The sequence below is a fragment of the Panulirus ornatus genome, chromosome 1, assembly GCF_036320965.1.
Source record: "Panulirus ornatus isolate Po-2019 chromosome 1, ASM3632096v1, whole genome shotgun sequence".
Taxonomy (NCBI): Eukaryota; Metazoa; Arthropoda; class Malacostraca; order Decapoda; family Palinuridae; genus Panulirus; species Panulirus ornatus.
The window spans coordinates 13,334,349-13,354,775 of NC_092224.1; the positions used below are offsets into that span (position 1 = coordinate 13,334,349).

The following is a 20,427-nucleotide window of genomic DNA, read 5'->3' on the forward strand; positions in this document are numbered from 1 at the left end:
CACATCTAATGTATGTAAATAAAACATGCTAGTAAATGTGAGCTTAAATTCTCGCACCAACCACGCAATAACAAATGACTACTTCATTCACAAGATTAATACATACATCCACTGGAACAATCACTGTTGTGAGGTAATTGTACTTAAAAGCTCCAAACTAGTAACTGAGGCATGCTTAATGGATATGCCTCTTGGGACAAGAAAATGGAAATGTAAATGGAGGGATAAAGGTGAGATTGATTACAACCACTTGCAGAGGAATCAAAGGGGAATATTAATTACCATAATAAATAATGAGTCGCTGCAACTATCCAGAACACATGCAACATAATTCACCATGTAATACACTGTGGCCACCAAGCACAGAGTACACAAGTCATCAACATAACAGCAGACTCGGGTTTCTCTGCACACATCAGCAATTAATGAGCAGTAGGTATTATACAAAACTGTCCATATCATATACATAGGCAGATTATGGGAGCAAAGCCCTACTGACATTGCAGAAAATACACAATGTTGGTTACCCGTTGTGTTAACTGAGATGAGGAAATTTTCTGCTAATGAACCGAAGTGGGTGCAGGCAAGGGATGGTCTGTATGTGGGTGGCAGCGACGACTAGCACCAGGACGGCCGTGACTCCACTTCACATGCAGCTGAAGGCGAGCACGAGAAGCAAAGACTGGGCGGCGAGGGCATCTGTGACACTGGCGACTCAAAAAACTTGGGCGGTTAAGCACTGCCTTACGTCTTGTCCTAAATGAGCCACGCCTGCGTATTGAATGTGAGGAACACCCACTGTTTGATCCCACCTCTGCTACTGTAATTACTTTCTTTGGACAACTTTGTTTCCTTGATCGTTTGTTAAAACGCTCACTGTCTGCATCTTGTAGGTCAGAGTCTGGGGATGGAGAATCTCTTTGTTGGACAGATGGTGCTATGCCAGCAGGATTCATCACTAGTGGTCCAGCAGGTAAGTTATCAGTGACAGTTCGCTTTCGATTAAGACCTGTGACAATAGCATCTAAGGGACTCTCAAGTGAGGCTGGGCGGACATGTACCTTTTTCCAGAGTTGCGGTCCATATACAGCTGTAAAAACATGGACACATGCAGCACAGACTTCATTATGGTGTGTAAGCCAATGGTCTCTAGACAGTTCATCATGTGTCAGTTGGTAACCACAGTGGGGACAACATGATCCACCAGCACCCCCATGTTCACTACGCACATGTTCTGCAAGAGCTCCACTACTGTCTACAGTGTGTCCACAACCATCCACAGGACATACAAGGGAAGGTGAGGCTTGGGAAACTGTAGAGCTCACTTCGGTCCGCACTGACAAATCATGTGCAACATCCTGTACAGCTGGGATGGGTGGAACAACAGCAGTAGTGGAGTTGGTGAGGCGAGGATGACTAAGGTGTTGATGAGTTTCCAGTGCTGGTCGGGTGTCAAAGGTGAGGCCACATGATGAGCAGATGTATCGTCGTGAGTATGGGTTGTTGTGACTGAGGGAGAAAAAGATTACAATCATTAGTGATGTATATTTTTTGTATATCAACATGCATAAAATGCACATCTATCATTACCCTATGCCTTTGAAATAAATAGTACAATAACTTAATGAGAAGAAATATTCGTAAAAGCAGTGGTTTTATGAATAAAATTTTCATGGATTAACTGTAAATCCAGAATGAATTACCTAAAACTATAAAGCAAGCTGCTGATAACACTAAGGAACAAAAGTACTCACTGTTCTTCACGTGTATGCTCTAGGAGGCGCTCCTGTGTCTCAGCTAAGAAGTTGCACTTGTTACAGATTCTTTTGTTATGGACTTTCCAAACATGGGTTGACAGGCGCTCTGCTCTTGCAGCTTTGTAGTCACACATGATACAGGCAAAAGGCTTGATGTGAGTATTCATATGCCGCTTGAGACACCAGTTATCACTTCCAGACCAGTGGCAATAAGGGCAGGTGTAAGCTCGCTCCCCACGTCTCCGATTGCGCCCAGGTTCAGGACTCTCAACACCTGACATCATGCTTAAACTCATGCCCATGCTCATGATGGCTCCAGGAGAGGCTGGACTGCACTCACCAGGAGTGGATGGGGCACTTAAGGGAGCCACATCTGCTACAGCTATAGCAGGGGTGGCAGTTGGTGGGGATGGCACTGGAGGGGTCACAAGAGTTGGGGAGGCCACAGGGGTGACCTCACGGGGTGGTGGGATCTCCAGAGGTAGTGGTGCTAGAGGTGAAGGGGGAGAATGACCAACCCCTCGCCCACTGCCTGGTTGCTTTCGTATTTTAGAAATATCATACTCTGTTTCAGGATGCATGCGCACAAAGTGCTTCTTCACATGATCTGCTCGATTGAATTGTTTAAAGCAAAGGTAACAGTGAAATGGTTTATCATCTTTATGGATGTTCTCATGTCGTGTATAGAGGTCACGACGATCAGTGGCATAGGGGCAGTGAGGGCAATAGAAACGCTTGTCTGCTAAAGTATTGCTTGAGTCTATCCTATTTTCCACTTTATTTCGTAACTCTTGCATGAGTCGAGTCACTTCCATCAAGGTGGAATTTTCCTTCCACATATTGGTGTCAGCAAACTGTTCATTGTGCTGTCTTGTTAGATGCATCTTTACACAGCGTGACCAGGCTGATGTGTATGGGCAGCGAGGACACGAAAACACCCGCAAGTTGGCATGGGCTCCAAGCCAATGCTCTGCAACACGAGAAAGGAACCCCACACACTCACAGTCTACACACATGAAGAGTTTCTGAGCTGGGTTGTATGCAGCCACTCGAGAATCTGTCCAAGATAGCTGTAAGTCATTTTCAATCCAAATATCCTCAACTACCTTTGGCTTGATGTCATCCAGTGTTGCCCGCCGGTAGGAGGAATATAGAGATTTTAGCCCCTGAGTTCTTAGGTCAAGAGCAGCTTCACCATCTTCATCTTTTATTTTCACAGCATCACACTTTTCAATGGGCTGCCAAACCATCTTGAGGCCACTGTCAGGTGGTGAACAAGCAGAGGTCATGGTTGTCTTGTCGACATTGGTCGTGGCCTTACTGGTGGTAAGGGATAAGGCATGGGGAGCTGTGAGAGCCAATGGCAGATGGGAAGCTGGACTTAGGGCAGCTAGAGAGGCAGCCATGGATACTGCATCATAAGGGTACATTTTGGCTGCCATATGCTGTAGTATCTGAGTGTATGCTGTGAGGTCAAAGGCAAGAGCAGGTGATACTCCGGCCAATGCTGATCCTTTTGCATTGGCAGTAGTGACAGCACCTCCAAGTGCCAGTAGGCCTGTACCCACACCCGCTGTCGCCGCTGCCTGGTTCATCACGTCGTTTGTCCTCATCTTTACGTCTGTGACATCTGTAATAAAATGTATTCTGATTATAGACTGGAGTAATACAGGACCAAATTATTCATCATCGAGAAGAATTAGGAAATTAGCTTGTGAATTATGCATAGTATTTAGGAATACTAAAAGAAATGTCAAGCCATACAAATTTGTTACTGTTGACGATGAATTCATCCCTAAAGTGAACATATGCCTCCTAGATTAAAGACTGGCTACTATAATGACCTAAATTTAGTTAAGGTGAATGATTTGGGATCTAATCCAATAACTTGAAACCTTTAAGAAGTACCAAATTCTAGTCCTATGAACATTCTGACCTAACTTGGACTCTGAATCCCTTTGTATTCAATTTCAGCCATTAAGGAACTGCAGAAAGCTGACCACCATTTTGAACAGAAGTATATAGGCTGACATATCACAAAAGAATCATTTGATGAAAGGAAGTTATTACTCATAGGTTTGTGGTAGGAATGTTGAAGGCAGGTCAGACAAGGTTCAGCATGGACATAGGATGACATTATCTCTCATCTGGTGGTTTCCAAGTTGTATGTAGCCATGTTTCCCCTCTACTTACAAATAACATAATCCCCCCCACCACCCCCAACACATGAGCACATCATCCCACACATAATCTGATGTTCACATCCACATACACCATCCCTCAACCCCTACGTACATCATTTATCACACCACAAGCATATCTCTCTCACATCGCATCACTCTGTACCACTGTTTCTCCTAATTTTTCCACTTACACCAACCCATAGTGTTCAGGCAACCTTCATTCATCAGCCCTCAACCCCCACTCTTATATTCACTGGTCAAATCTCACCCACATCTACACCAATTATATGATGCCTTGCCCTCTACCTATACCAGCCATCAACTTTTGCCCCTGCTTACACCAACCATCAAGCCTCACTCCTTGCCTACACCAGCCATCAACCCTTGCCCATATCTACACCAGCCATCAACCTTCGTCCAAACCTAAACCAGCTATCAACCTTCGTCCCTACCTAAACCAGCCATCAACCTTCACCCCTACCTCCACCAGCCATCAACCCTTGCCCCATCTACACTTGCCATCAACTCTTGCTCCCACCTAAACCAACCATCAACCCTCAACCCCATCTACAACAACCATAAACCCCCCTCCCTCACCTGCACCAACCATCAATCCTTATCTCCACCTACACCCATGTCCCCATCTACACCAGCCATCAACTCTCGCCCCCACCTACACCAATCATCAACTCTAGCCCACACCTAAACTAACCATCAACCATCGCCCCATCTACACCAACCATCAACCCTCACTCCCACCTACACCAATCAACAACCCTCGACCACATTTACACCAACCATCAATTACTGCCCAAACCTACACAAACCATCAGCCTCCGCCCACTTCAACACCAACCATCGAGTACGGAGGAGAACAACATGATTTGTATGGGTGTGGAGAACAAAAATCTGTATATGTATAGAGGAGTATGACACCATCTGTACGGGTGTGGAGGAGCACGACACCATCCATGCAGGTATGGAGAAGCAAGACACCATCTATACAGGTGTGGAGGAGCACGACACCATCGGTACATGTATGAGGGAACATGACACCATCTATACAGGTATGGAGGAGCACGATACCATCTGGACAGGTATGGAGGAACATGGCACCATCTGTAAAGGAATGGAGGAACATGACACCATCTGTATGGGTGTGGAGGAGCATGACACCATCTGTAAAGGAATGGAGGAGCACAACACCATCTGTGAGGGTGTGGAGGAGCATGATACAATTTGTACAGGTATGGAGGAGCACGACACCATCTGTACAAGTATGGAGGAGCTCAATACCATCTGTACAGATATAGAGGAGCATGACACCATCTGTGTGGGTGTGGGAGCGCAACAACATCTGTACAGGCATGGAAGAGCACAACACTATCTGTACAGGTAAGGAGGAACATGACACTATCTGTACAGGTATGGAGGAGCACGACACCATCTGTAAAAATACGGAGGAGCACACCATCTGTATGGGTGTGGAAAAGCACGACACCAATTGTATGGGTGTGGAGGAGGACAACACCATCTACCATCTGTACAGGCATGGAGAACGACACCATCTGTACAGGTATGGAGGAGAACGACACCACCTGTAAGGGTGTGGAGAAGCACATCATCTGTATGAGTATGAGAGAGCACATCTGCATAAGTGTAGAGGAGCACGACACCATCTGTATGGGTATGGAGGAGCACGACACCATCTGTACGGGTGTGGGAGAGCACGACACCATCTGTACAGGTATGGAGGAGCACGACACCATCAGTACAACCTTTGATCATGACAGGCCATTGGGCCTGATGGCTTTGCCTTTGAGCTTACCCTTAAGGATGAGATCAAATATCACTCCATCATACCCAAGGGTCGTACCGACGTACTTAAGAGTAAAAGATGGTTTCCTCCACTCCCACATCTTTACACTTACTTATCCGCCAAAGAAATTAATCACTTACAATCTTCGCCTTTAACACTTAGTCCAAACCAGTGCTCTTGAGTATATACAGAAACTCCAGACTGAAAGTAACATAGCCCAGTGCATCTATCTATCCTAACCTCTCTCTCAACTCTTGCCACTGGCAATGGCTGGTAGTGCTGCCACTGTGATCCAGCTGAATTGTTTAGAGAAAAATGTTAAAATAAGGAATTGGGCATCTAACCTACAAACTAGATTGTCCGCCACACTTATCGCTCTTGAGCTGTTAGAAATCACTGCCACAGACAGTTTGATTAACTCTTTATCCTCACTACTTGCCCTGAACCCTCTCAGATCAAAATGTAGAATGGTCTCCAAAGCCAGAAACAAATATTCAAACATTACTGTTCAAGGGATTAGAATAAAACTGTTATGGACTTCCTCTCATATAGGCCTCCGTAAGCATGACAGAGCTGATGCTTAAGCCAAACTTCAACTTAGTAAAGGTGATGCTGAAAACAACATTGGGTTGTCAAGCAGAAGCCTCAAAACTGTAATTAGAAAGGGACTAACAGACCTCTTTGAAGCACGAAGACGAGTTCAGATGAGCACAAGTAGAAACATTTTTAATCACAGTGAAATGTGAAAAGTAAATCATATATATGGAGAAGTAATAAGATCATCAGATTATATGTTGTAACTACTATAGAACAGCTAATTGTGAAGTTTGTGACCAAAGATTTGGACGCAAATTAAAACACTATGTCTTAGAATGTGAAAAAAAAAGAAAAAACGTGCCTTTTAAGGATAGGTCTAAACATCCCCTACTAAAAATATCACACCACCTTATTGTTAATAACAAGATACCTGGAATTTTGGGTTTGCATCCGCTTCCTGCAACTGGTCGGGAAATTCACCGTATGAAACTGTATTGAAGCTCATAAAATGAATCTACTTTGTAATAAACTTTGTAATATCAATCCACTGGGATCTGGTTAGGACCCCTTGTGACCTCTGTAATCCTTTTGCCCTACCGCTCACAGGATAAGCAAGGGCTGCACAATAAAGTTGTTAAAGTTACAGGCACGAATGAAAACATCAAACCACATTATCTCTAAATAGAAGTGATAAGGTTTCTCAACACTGGTTGCGCTTTTAACTTTACCCACTTGTGTCGCTTAACTGAAGTTCTGTTCAACAATTACTATAAGACATACAATTTTGGTCCATGACGAGTAAGCCGTACTTCCAGTATTGATGTAGGTGACGTATGGTAGTAGTAATGGTAATGACTGTAGGTCAGGAAGGTTGTGAGTAGAAATATGATGGTTAGTCAATTATAGTAATTAGCTAGTTTGATCAATTCATTTACCAGACCTCATACTATGGCGTGGGCAAGGTGCTACATACACACAATAAGCTTGATTATACGTATACCCATATGAAATATGGGGAGTGTAAGGTTGGTTTGTGAAGGAGGTGGTGAGGCGATCGAGATGTGCTAGGCTCGTCCCGAAGACTTTGGTGTAGGTCGAACGGGCAGAGAAGGCAGACCACGCATACCATTTAATGCCACTCAAAGGAATTTTGTGTTTTCTTGCACACACCAACCTACAGCGGATTTAGTTCTCTTATTCATATTACTTGATGATTAATCTACTCTATCATCGCTTCTACTAATACTAATCTGAGACCCACAGACAGACGGTGAAAACAGCAAAATTCAGATATTCTATCTGTGCACGTCCCGAGGTGAGCTGCGACGTCCAGCATCACCTGGCCAGCTCATGAGGTGAACAGCGACGCGCAGCATCATCTGGCCTGCTTATGGGATGAGCAGCGACGTGCACCATCACCTGGCCTGCTTACGAGGTGAACAGCGACGTGTAGCATCACCTAACCAGCTCGAGGTGAGCAGCGAGATGAAGCATCACTTGACCTGATAACAAGGTTCACAAGTTTGATATCTATGAAGCTTTCATTTTTAACCAACTAAGTACGGCAACTTAAACCCCACAGTATGACGACTTTGCCCTTAAGTACGAAGATCGAACCTTTAAAGTAACAACGATTCAACTCTCTTAGTACGAAGACATCGTATTCTAGGGTTTAAGTTTTCGTACTCATGGCGTTAATAAAACTTCATTTAACTAGCAAGACAATACACAAATAGCATTGTAGATGATGAAAAACTCCCAGCTATACAAAGCTTGGCCCTCGGAGCCAGTGGACTCTTATAGAGACTTCCCGATTTCTGTACATACTGTTTTACTGTTTATTGTGAGCTCCAGGCAACACAGCCTACTGTCAACGTCAAAGTTGAGATTATATTCTGTGGTCCTAAATATCAAAGTTGTCAACAGCTGGTCGTGGTGCTTGTGGTTACAAAACTCATTCAAAGATTGAAGTTTGATCCTCAAAATAACAATAAATAATGGATATAAATTTTAAATAAAAGTAATTCGTTAGTAAAACGACAGTAAATTTATTTGGCAGTCGGTGTGGAGAGCGTGTAAGAAAATATTTTATACACTGATACAAGATATTTGTGTTGTACTTATTTTGGATAATGGTAAAGAGAATTATCCTTACAGCCAGACCTGACGATAGATTTGATATCCTACATATGGCCCGTGAGAGAATGCCCTCTGTCCTGTAGCTCCTGTATAGGCGAAACATGATTACAAAAATTTGTACATCACTGACAGTAACGGATCTCTTTACTTCAACGTTCCCCTCCAGAAACTGTATATATCGTCCAGCGGCAAGCAAGCGGAATTTATGAAATAAAACCTTTACTTCTGTACGGATGTAATCTGATTCTGGCGCAAGGTGGATGTCAGTGGTGGGTGGACCGACCACGCTGGGGGAAGTGGGTGTGAGGACTGGGTTGACCGACCACACTTGAGGACGTGGGTGTGAGCGGTGGAGGGACCGACTACGCAAGTGGAGGTGAATGTGGGAGCTGGATGGGCTGGCCACGTAGGTGGACATGGGTGTGAGGGGTGGGTGGACCGACCACGATGGGGGACGGGTGACGACACAATGGGGCGAGGATCACCGTTGTGTCAGATATCAGGTGGTGGTTATCACCTATTTCCGCCCCCATCCTCCCTCCCACACCCATCCTCCCACCGGTGATAACATGCCCCTCCCCCAGGCGCCCCTCAACCCGGCCTGTGATAACACACAATGGTTACCTTCATCTCACACACCTCGCCTCCATCCGCTCTCGTGACTCTGTTAAGGAGACTGATATGGCTCTATACTTGGCTAGGACTGGACGACAGTCAAGAGTGACAGACAACGAAAGTTATTTCCAATTATAAATCTTTATCCCACCCATCCATCCCAGGTCCACTACTCTCACCCTCCTCTCCCAGCCCATTACTGGCCCATTACTCATCTCTTCCCCCCAATCCATCACTGGCTCACTACCCATCCTTTCCCTCTCAGCCCATCACTGGCCCTCTGATTATCCCTTCCCATGCCAGTCTATCACTGGCCTACTGCCCTTCCCTTCCCTTTCAGCCCATCTCAGGCCCACTACCCTTCCCCACCAGCCCATGATCGGCCCACTACCCTTACCTCCCAGCCCATCATTGGCCCAATACTCCTCCCCTCCCTCACAGTTCATCATCAAATTTCCTCACCTTCCATCCGTAATCCTCTATCCTCACTCCCTTCGCAACATGTTACCCTTCTTTTGAACTCTGTCGCTTTTTATCGCCCTCCCACCCCCAACCCTCCGGCGCTCCTCAGCCTCCTGCGACCCTCCTCACGCATTTACCCAGCCCTATACCCTCCTCTGTCCCTCCCATCCCATTATTCTACCCCTCCTGGCTCAGTACCCCGTCATCACGACCAGTGGCTGACGTGAAGGAGGCGAGGGACGGCGGTGGCAGGTAGTCTAGGGTCGCCGGGCATCCCGCACTGTACCAACATTCACCGTGGTAGCTGACCACTGGTGGGCGGGCCACTCTCCTCTCAGCGTTAAGGATGGCGGGTACCCCCCTGCCTGTCTACCTGGTGCACCATACCTGCCAAGGGAAGACAGGCAGTGTCCTGACGGTCAGAGACCAGCACCCGTGCCGGCTGGGCCTTCTCTTTTGACCCTGTTGTTGGGTTATGTTGCAGCTGTACATACTGGTATGTCCGCCCCACACACTCCCACACGTTCACCAACTGAGATAACTTCACTGTGGCTAACAGGCGGTAGGGCGATAGCACTACGCTGTGCTGCTAGCTGGCCTCAGGCATCTGAATGGACGTGGGTGGCGTCGGACACAGAATGGGTGTGGGAAGCTTCGGATAGCAGGTTGGGTGTCGGTGGCGTCGGACACAGAATGGGTGTGGGAGGCTTCGGATAGCAGGTTGGGTGTGGGTGGCGTCGGATATCAGGGTGGGTATGGGTGGCGTCGGATAATAGGGTGGGTATGAGTGGTGTAGGATATCAGGGTGGGTGTGGATGGCGTCGTATACCACGGTGGGTGTGGGTGGCGTCGGATACCGTGGTGGGTACTGGTAACGTTGGACACTTGGGGAGATTACACTTACAGAGGTGCCATGAGAGTTAATGTTGTCTGGAGAGGTTCCCCACATCCGCTGGAAACTCCCGCTGATACCACAGCAAGTGCTACAACCTTGAGGGGAGGCCGCGCCCTGGGGGAGGAACCACGAGCCTCCTGCTGCCTTGGACCCCAGACCTCTTCCAAAATCCCTTTTCTCCCATCAACTCTCTCTCTCTCTCTCTCTCTCTCTCTCTCTCTCTCTCTCTCTCTCTCTCTCTCTCCCAGATCCATAAATTCAGCTCTAATGGTCTTGATTAAAGTTCCCCTTATTCCCAGTATTTCAAAAGTCTTCCCTATATAAATGACAGTCTAGTTCTTACACAAAAATGAAAAAAAAATGATAGAATATTCAGGTGATCTTTTTTCTGTAAAAGAGGATAAGTCCCGACGTGTCAGCCCAACCTCCCATTGGGTGCGGCCCTAGTGCTGTGACACCTGCTCCCTCCCTCCCTTTCTCGAACCCTGGCACTAGAGGGCGGAGGGCGCTCGATGTGATTAGCAGAGTGGGTCAGGTGTGGAGGGCAGGGCACAGGGTTTCCGGTGTGGAGGCTTGGGGGAACCCGGTGTTTATGGTAGGTGGGGCCTGGTGTGGAAAGTATTAGGACCCGGCGGGGAAGGAAGGAGGGCAAGTGTGGTTAGAAGGGGGGCCCGGTGTGGAGGAGAGGGGGACACGGTGTGGAAGGCTGGAGAACCCAGTGGGAAGGGGAGGGTAGTCGCTGTGGAAGAAAGGGGGACCAAGTACAGAAGGGAAGAGGAGCCAGGAAAGGGGAGCAGCAGTGACCCACCGTGGCCAAGGGCTGGGTTTATTGAGAGAAAATGGCTAGAAGTGTGAGTGTCCCTGGATGGAGCGCCTCCCTCACGGGTTACTGGACGTCTGGGGTCTCTCCCCTCCGTACATATCACTCTAGTTCATGACTGATCCCAACATCCCAGCCAAGATTGAGAAGTATGGCATACAACTCAGTTTGTTGGGATGATGTCCATCTGTCTAGTCTAACATTTTTTACTAATCTATAACCATTGGACTGGATCACAATGGAAACACTACATTTTGCTCAAATACTGTCATTTCTGAAGATCAGATCTAGGATTAATTGGTCACTAACTTATCTTGGTACACGTCTACCAACCTGCCCACAAGAGAACATGTTGCCAACACAAGTCCACAGTGAGTGGGTCTCGATGAAGTGTCTCTAATGAGTGAGAGATGTGGTGAGGCGGTTCTTCCTGGCGAACCCGTCATACAAGATGTACATCACAGAAGCACATGTGTCTGGCTTCCCAGATTCATTTCCTCACCTCAGTTCCACAAAAAATTGCCTTCGCTTACTCTGAGATGTTTGAAGTTCTCTCGTTCCTTCCTTGGAGTCACCTGCATGTGTTCCTTTACATCCCCGTCACCCTCCTCTCCTGTTCCCACTTCACTTAGGTTGATCCTTACGGTTCTTCCTCCCTCTCACCCAGTACTGGTCCCCAAGCCCTTCTCGTGCTCGTACCCGTCCCCTCCTCATCCGTTCCTTTTAGCCTCTTATTATCATATGGACAACTGATGTTACCTCGCGTCCCTCCCTCCCCCTGCCTCATTAAGGAGACCCTTCTGTCTCTGCTTCAATATACCAAAAAACTTCACTTCCCGTCAGTAGATCTAACTGACGTATGCCACACACTACACCAAAGTCATGTCAGCAGCGCCATACTGACACGTGGCGGCCTCAACACTCGGCCGAAGTAGGAACACGCGCCCGGGGCCCATACCACTCCGGGTCCCAAGCCTTCATGCTACACTGACTTAACGAAATAATCGATGCAGAAAAAGAGGTTTCTGAGTGAAACAAACTCATCTCCATTTTACGAATCTAAGTTTCCCGTGACCCACAAACGCTTCCAACGGATAACAAAACGATACAGTGATGAAAGAAGCACAGGTATTGAGGTGGAGGCCACCTGAAGACGCGCAGGTCTCCTTATCCAAAGTAATGTAAGAAAAGTTAAGCCTTTACAGAGTACCGGTGTGTGTGTGTGTGTGTGTGTGTGTGTGTGTGTGTGCGGGCGGAACATGTGGAAGCAAAGAAACGTTAAATACGAGCGACATCTTAAGCCTATATATGAGATTTTCCACCGCGGCCGAGTCGGTCTGGTTACGCTGTGACACATATCTTGTTGAATCTCTTGAAATATCAAGTGATCGTGAGGAAGTAAAGGAAAACAAAGTTTTTCTATTCCCCGTAGTACCGGGACTAGCTGACCGGGAGAATTTTTCGAATGGCTCGAGATGTTGCTAGTAAGAAAAACTTTCTGACCACGAGATTTCAACGTCAAGTGCAAGAAAAGAACTAGCAAAAGAGTGAAGTGGTATTGGATCACTTAAGCTGAAGTTGTATGAAACAGTACAGTTGTTTTAGAGAAACGTTGACCAAACTGAGTAAAGTAAATCTGTTGGCAACACTCTACCGCGGAAGAGCTATAAACATGAACACCCACCGACACAGGACACAGGAATCATAAACGTGAAGCCCTCAGGAAACAGTTAAAATGAATTATTTGTTTTTAAATAACACTCTGGCTAGAAGCGTAAAAATCCAGAGTGAAGACCCTCTCCCCTCTGGCTCACAGGTCAGGGTGGGAAATGACCAGCAACGGCTCACAGCGGCCTAGGACTTTGGTAAAGAAATAAGGAATGAGGCGGAAGATTACGAAGGAGAATGAGAGATTACTGAATCACAAAAGAGAAAATCAAGAGGGGGATATATAGAGGGGGAAAAATGATGACCGAGAATCGCTATGAGAACAACTTAAAGAGCCAACAAGGAATTGCTTGCTTATCTCGTAAGAGAACCTGTCAGGTTGACTGTGCAAGCATTAATTATATAATGTGTCAGCAGCGATTTACAGGTAGACGGTGTGGATTGGTTATATACTACAGACATTTTTCTAATGTTTTTGAAATATCAAATGCGACTCAAGGAGAAAAGAAAGTTTTCAAAGGCATTACCCTCACTCCACAACGTAGAAAAAGTTGTACATCACTCCTATCGTAAGCGTAAAGGACAACTAAGAAATGGGAAAAACTATAATGGAGAGCGATCTAGTGGACCTAGGCACAGCTGCAAAGGTAGAGCCCACTGCAGAAATTCAAGTTGAAAGCGGAGGTCAGGAGACTTCAACCACAGACATGAGCACAGGTGACAGAAACGCTGACCTAGGAATGGAAGGAGGAGGAGTAAGTGGAAGCCAGGAAACGTCAAGTACAGGCATGTTTACAGAGACAGGAACACTGACTCAGATATGGATGGAGATGGAGCACGTGGAGGTCAGGAAACTTCTAGCACAGATGTGAGAGCAGAGAGGGACTTTGACGCTGGCTCAGGTATGGAAGGAGTAAGGAAGGGAGTGGAAGCCAGAAAACTCTCTCAGGCCTGGCCACAGACATGGAGGAGGGTGAGATACGACGTAGTAAATGAACAACATATAGAGTGAAATTGCCTTTGTGGTTGGACTGGCACATCATACTGGGAAGAATGTAAATTTAAACACCTGGAAAATGTTTGAACTGGCTGAAGAAAAGGAAGGATGCAGACTAGAATTATGCAAACATTCACTAAAGATTAAGCGCTGCTTGAACGAATACAGTGAGAACCACCACATTTCAGAGACATTCCCTGTGTTCATCAACATTCATGTTCTATTTCAGTAAAAGACGAAGGGCCAGAGGCTGGGAAGAACTACTAGAGGAGGAATAACACTGGCTTCCCTCTTCTTAATGCAAGTGGGAACTGAAAGCTGTCTGCCAAATTCAGCAAAACAGAGCATATCAATCCCCCAAAACAATAGAGACAAACCATGTAACGTTCTTCATATATGTCAACGTATTAGGACTGAAATACCGTATAAAATCCCATATATAAGTGCTAAACGAGTAAGTGCAGGTTTTGCAGCCTTTATTGAAAAACATATGAAACGTGAGGTGTGGATCCTGAATTGTAACCTGTACAGGCCTGGAAGATCATATGGAGGAGTCGGACTGTATACAGTAGATACATTTATAATATATTAACTCCTAAATTCCTCAAATTAGGTAATAGAAACGCTTGTTGTCAAGACTGGAAACTCAAACATGGTCATTGCTTTAATCTACAGACCACCAGACGCAAAGCTTCAGAAATTTAGGAACCAATAAGAAACCCAGCCCCATTTATAACTGTCTCAAGAAACTTCAACCTACAACACATTAAATGGAGACAGATGGAAAATAGACACTGGAAGCAGCTCGGACGAACAGCTGAAGAAAAAAAAAACTATTCACAGTATATGAAAATTTTTCCCTCAGCCAACAAATAACAAAACCAATCACAGTGAATAACACATGAAATTGAAAAGATGGGATTAAGCGAAAAATTTGGGAGATGGATATGCAATTTCTTATCCAACAGATCACAATACGTAGTTGTAGGCCATGCCGTCTCAAGTGCCTCCATAGTAAAAAGCTCAATCCCTCAAGAAACAATTCTTGCAACCCTCCTGTTCCCCATTCTTTTATCTGACTTTGACGCGAACACGAACCACAGTTACATATCATTCTTTGTATAAGATACAGAAAGTATGAAAAATCTCATTGTTAGATGATACTGATTGACTACAAAGAGACGAATGAAGTTTTAAACTAGGCAACCAAGAACAATATGTTTTTCAATGAAGAAAAGTTTCAACTCTCCTAGAATGGGGAAAATAAAGAAATAAAAACAACGCAGAATACCGGACAGACACAGATGCTATCATATCCATATGAATAATGTTAAAGACCTTGAGATAATAATGTCTAATGACCTATTTTTTTTTTCTTTTTGCGAACATAACAAAACAATGGTTACCTCCTACAGAGGAATGGCAGGCTGGAGCCTGCGGACCTTCAAAACAAGTAAAGCAAAAGCTAATGATGAAATTCAAGGGACTACCCTTTCAAGAACTGAGTACTGTTGAGTTCTAACATCACCTAACAAGGCGGGCGGAACTACGGAGATCTTTCAAAGCACATACTAATGTGGTAAAGGAACTAACTAATGGGAACAGCTGAAATCACTGAGATTATACTCCTTCGAGCTCAAAGAGAGAGGTATATCATGTTACAAGATATGATCCCAACTTACATTCAGGTATGACATCCATCTGCACGACAGGCATCGAAGACCAAAATACCTCTGAAATCCAAAGGTGCCATATGCTCAAAAATGAAGTCCTTAAACATCCGGGGCCCAAGATTCTTCAACACTGCCATCTATCATCAGGCACACAGGATGGGATGCATGGTAGAGAAGTTCAAGAGTGCACTGGACAAGTACAGTACCGGACCAACCAAGCTGCTGGGACTATGTGGGCCTGAGGACTGCGGCTTCCAACAACTTGGCCAACCTAGCACCCACTCCGGCAGCCTTAGTTCTGCGGTTGACGGGATAAGGGGTACGGGGAACATACTGATGAACAATAATATGGGAAAATTAAATGGTGACTCAAGGTTGTGATTGCGAATGGAACCCCGAGAGGAAGGCTGAAGAAACTCGGGGTGCGGAGATTTTAGCCCGGCTTTGTTGGCTAGATGAGCTGTAGACTGAAGTGAATGTCCGCCAACAGTACATTTGTCTCGTCTACAATCGGCGGGAAATTAACATTTACTCTACACAGACGTGACTTCTTAAGAATGATGACTCGGGCAACGTCCTCAAGGGATTAATTATTTGTACTCGAGTTCGTCGTTTTACTTAAGGGGTTAATGTGTCGTACTCAAGGGGTTGTTAAGTCGTCGCACTCGAGGTTAAGGAAGGAGTGCCCGTTGCCAGGGTTGCTGGACTTCCCAATAAGAACCAGAGTTCGCCAGCCTCCCGCTGGCTACGTAACATTCAGTCAACACTGTGTTTTGTTATCTCTTACAAGACAACCCCACTTCGTGTCACAAGTCATCTCCGTGTTATACTCGGTGGGCAACATGAGAAGGGCGCGGCGTCGCTGCACCTGCACCACGACCAAGGGCGCGCGCCATGGAGGCGTGTGTCAGACCGTCCAGCTGAGGCAGCGCAGCAGTGTAGTAGTAGTGTCCCTCGCGGCCAGCCACTCATTGAGCAGGACTGACGGCGGGAGGTGAGGGGCGAGTGGCTCAAGCTGTTACCACCACCACCTGCCATGTGGACCTTTCAACCCCCCCTCTCGCGTCAGCCACATAATAACACATTCTTGAAACATTATATATATATATATATATATATATATATATATATATATATATATATATATGTATCATATACTTGATCAGAGTTTCCCCCGTTTACGATGAAAGCCAGAAACTGATGAAGAAAAGCTTCATTCGCTCACAGCCATTCTACAGCTGCCATGTGTAATGCACCGAAACCACAGCTCCCTATCCAAAGCCAGGCCCCACAGAACTTTCCACAGTTTACCCCAGACGCTCCACATGCCCTGGTTCAGTCCAATGACACTGACAACCACGAGGAAAAATGAGACACGATTTTTCCTCGAGCGTACCAGCATTATATATATATATATATATATATATATATATATATATATATATATATATATATATATATATATATATATTATATAATTTTAGGAAAACCACACTATACATGCTATCCAAGACACAAACGTGCATACAAGTGTGTTTTACACACTTCTGCACAAGTGCTTGTGAGGCTTAAGCACACACACACACACAAAAAAATGAATACGTACATGTATTCTCATGTTCCATTAAAAAAAATGTGGCAACTGATATCAAAAGTCAGCTAGGTTGCTTCCAATCTTGTCAGGTGAAACAAGCAACACCTAACCTCTGCGCAATATTTCAGAATGATAACAGTTCTCCTCTACCTCCACTATGGCAAAGCCACCGCAATGCTTCACCAACTCCACATTTCATTAACTCCATAATACTCCATCTCCTTTAAAAAGGTATCAGAATACCTTACACCCCTTACATCACAGTCACTACAAAACAACTCAAAAGCACTGCAGCTAGCGAAACAACACCTAGCCTACAAAGACTACTGCAGTACCTTATATGTCAAACGCCTCAGCAGTAGCTAACTTCAAGAACATCATAACAGTGCCTAACCTGACGATCACAACAGTAATTAATCTGACAAACACCACAACAGTAATTAATCTGACATACACCACAACAGTAGTTAACCTGACGAACACTACAGCAGTATGCAACACGAGAAATACCATAACAGTACCTAACCTGACGTACACCAAAACAGTAGGTAACCTATTGAACACCGCAACAGTAGATAAGCTGACGTACACTACAACAGTAAGTAACATGAGCACAACAGTACCTAAACTGACGTATACTACAGCATAACCTGATGAACACCAACAGTAGTTAACCTAACTTACACCACAACAGTAAGTAACCTGACGAACACAATAGTACCTAAACTAACGTATACAACAACAGTGAGTAAACTGATGAACACTACAACAGTACCTAACGTGACTTACACCACAACAGTGAGCAACCTGACGACTGCAACAACACAGTACCTAACCTGACTTACACTCAAAGAGTAAGTAACCTGATGAACACCAGAGTAGTAGCTAGCCTGACGTACACCACAAGAGCACGTAACATGATGGACACCATAACAGTACCTACCCAAATCAAGATGTTCGTGTCAACATCACCACCAACGCCACAAAACCGTTAAAATAACACTGCGACAACGTTTTACTACGACTACCTCCACCACACCGGTACCACAACAACGCTTTACTAACCCTCACAGCATCTGAGAACAGTATCTAGTGCTTTTAATAACGACAGCTACACTTGCATCAAAATCCCTCTGTAAACATTCTTCAACCATCCCACACGCCAAAAAACATGGACATTTTACAATCAAGTTTAGTAACAGATATGATAATATACGAAGAGAGAGAGAGAGAGAGAGAGAGAGAGAGAGAGAGAGAGAGAGAGAGAGAGAGAGAGAGAGAGAGAGAGGTGGTGTGGGTAGTGGTCAAGCTAATGCCTTGTCGGTGATGGTTCTCACCCACCGACCGTCTGGCTGGACGTGTTCCAGTTCACCCTTCCTCGTGTCGTCAGCGTACACCAATATCACAACACTCACCCTGTGGCTGCTAGGTGAACCATCACTATATACACTGACTGGCAGGTGTACCGTAACTGTATACTGACTGGCAGGTGTGACATCGTTGAACACTGACTGGCAGGTGTACTGTCACTGTACATTGACTGACACGTTACCATCGCTGTACGCTGGCTGGTGGGTGTACACTCACATTACACATGGAACCCAAAATGACAAACGCTGTGTTCCACACGTGATAAACAGTGTTGCCAACACCCCTCTGCAGTGGATGAGCTAAACTCGCTAACTCTTCATAAGACAATCATCAACTTGATCCCTCTGGCTCACCAGCGATATCAGTCACTGTATTAATAACATGAACTCATTTCCAATCATTGCTAACCAAGTATTTTAGAATATATGTTTATGTTTGCTCTTTTTAATCAGTCATGAGCGAATCTCCTATTGCTGCCATTATACTACTACTACTACTACTACTACTACTACTACTAATACTACTACTACTACTACTACTACTACTACTACTATTAATAATAATAATAACAATAATAATACTTATAAAATTACATTAATAATAATGTCAGAGTGAAATTAAGAACATGGACACCAAAATAATCTCGGCTGGGAGCGACAGGAACTCCTTTGAATACTAGGCTAAACTAGATTGTTTAAAGTACATGTTTAACAATCGGAAAAATTGTACGCTGACATTTCATATAACAATATACACTCAAATTTGTACAGTACTTATAATGTCCTGCCCACGCCAGATGGTAATATGGTTAAACTGTAAACTTGATACCCTTAATTAAATGACGGTTGAACCACGATGATTCACTTATCAGCAGGAAACATGAAGTGTTCCTTTCAAACGTCAGAGCAATGTGCGACCCAGATCATGGCAGTAAAATACGCATTTGGTAATTATGATGATAATGACATAAGCATTACTTGGTTGCTTTGTTATACGCTGCTCACTTAACTAACTTCCTCTCGTTCATAGATATAGCCTTTAGTATAACATCAGTTAACTTAATATTAAAAGATCCAACAATCCCAATGATAGTTTATCATATATATATATATATATATATATATATATATATATATATATATATATATATATATATATATATACACACAATTTACAACACTGTGATGACAGAAGCCGTGGTCAACTTACCATCACTACAGATAACTTGCTCAAGTGTCGTCAGGACCCTCTTGTGAAGGTGTATACGTCCCAGTGTCCCGGTTTTATTGTACACTACAATAACTTCACTAATAAAGGTCTCAGTGTGCCAAGTCTACTGTACTCTACAGTAACTTCACTATAACAACACCAGATACTTCTCAAGCAGTGGTCAGCGACATACATTATCCAGTGTTACACTTCATGGTAATATACGAAATCTTGTAGCAGTTGGCGTGTAATCCTTAGGAAACACTCGCAGTCATGATAGTCTATGAAACTGAGCACTGACGCATCATTATATATAAATAAAAAAGTTGAGGTGTAAATGCGTGAGCGAGAGAGCCTGGAGGCAGCGGCACCCAGCGGAGGGGAGCACGGGAGCGGGTACCGTCCACCCTCGGCCAGAAGGTGCTGGGAACTGGCAGTGAGATGCGCCGCCACCACCACCTCGGTGGTGGTGGTGTGTGTGTGTGTGCCTGCCTGCCTGTCCGCTCCACCGCTAGCTGCGTGGGTGAAGGGGTGGTGGCCCTCCTCTCACACACACTCTCCTTTTATCCCCAGCTCTCCCTCCTCCCTCTCTCCTGTCCGCGGGCAACACTGGCCTCAACTAATGCACTCTATTTTCTGAGTATCTCGCTGCTGCTTTACCCCGGGATCATCTCTCAGTGATACATGC

At 45.1% G+C, this 20,427-nt stretch overlaps 1 protein-coding gene across 1 annotated transcript in view; it reads right to left on the reverse strand.

Annotated features, from left to right (window-relative positions):
* The window catches only part of LOC139756559 (uncharacterized), a 22,532-nt gene extending 2,208 nt beyond the window's left edge, over window positions 1-20,324 (reverse strand). Inside the window, exons 1-3 of the mRNA XM_071676200.1 lie at window positions 19,740-20,324; window positions 1,755-3,387; window positions 1-1,509 (exon numbers count right to left, since the gene is read on the reverse strand). The exon at window positions 1-1,509 is cut by the window's left edge and continues 2,208 nt beyond it. Of these exons, the coding sequence (XP_071532301.1) occupies window positions 561-1,509; window positions 1,755-3,370 (2,565 nt within the window). The 5' untranslated portion in view covers window positions 3,371-3,387; window positions 19,740-20,324 and the 3' untranslated portion in view covers window positions 1-560. The remainder of the gene's footprint in view (window positions 1,510-1,754; window positions 3,388-19,739) is intronic.
* Between the last annotated feature and the right edge of the window lie 103 nt (window positions 20,325-20,427).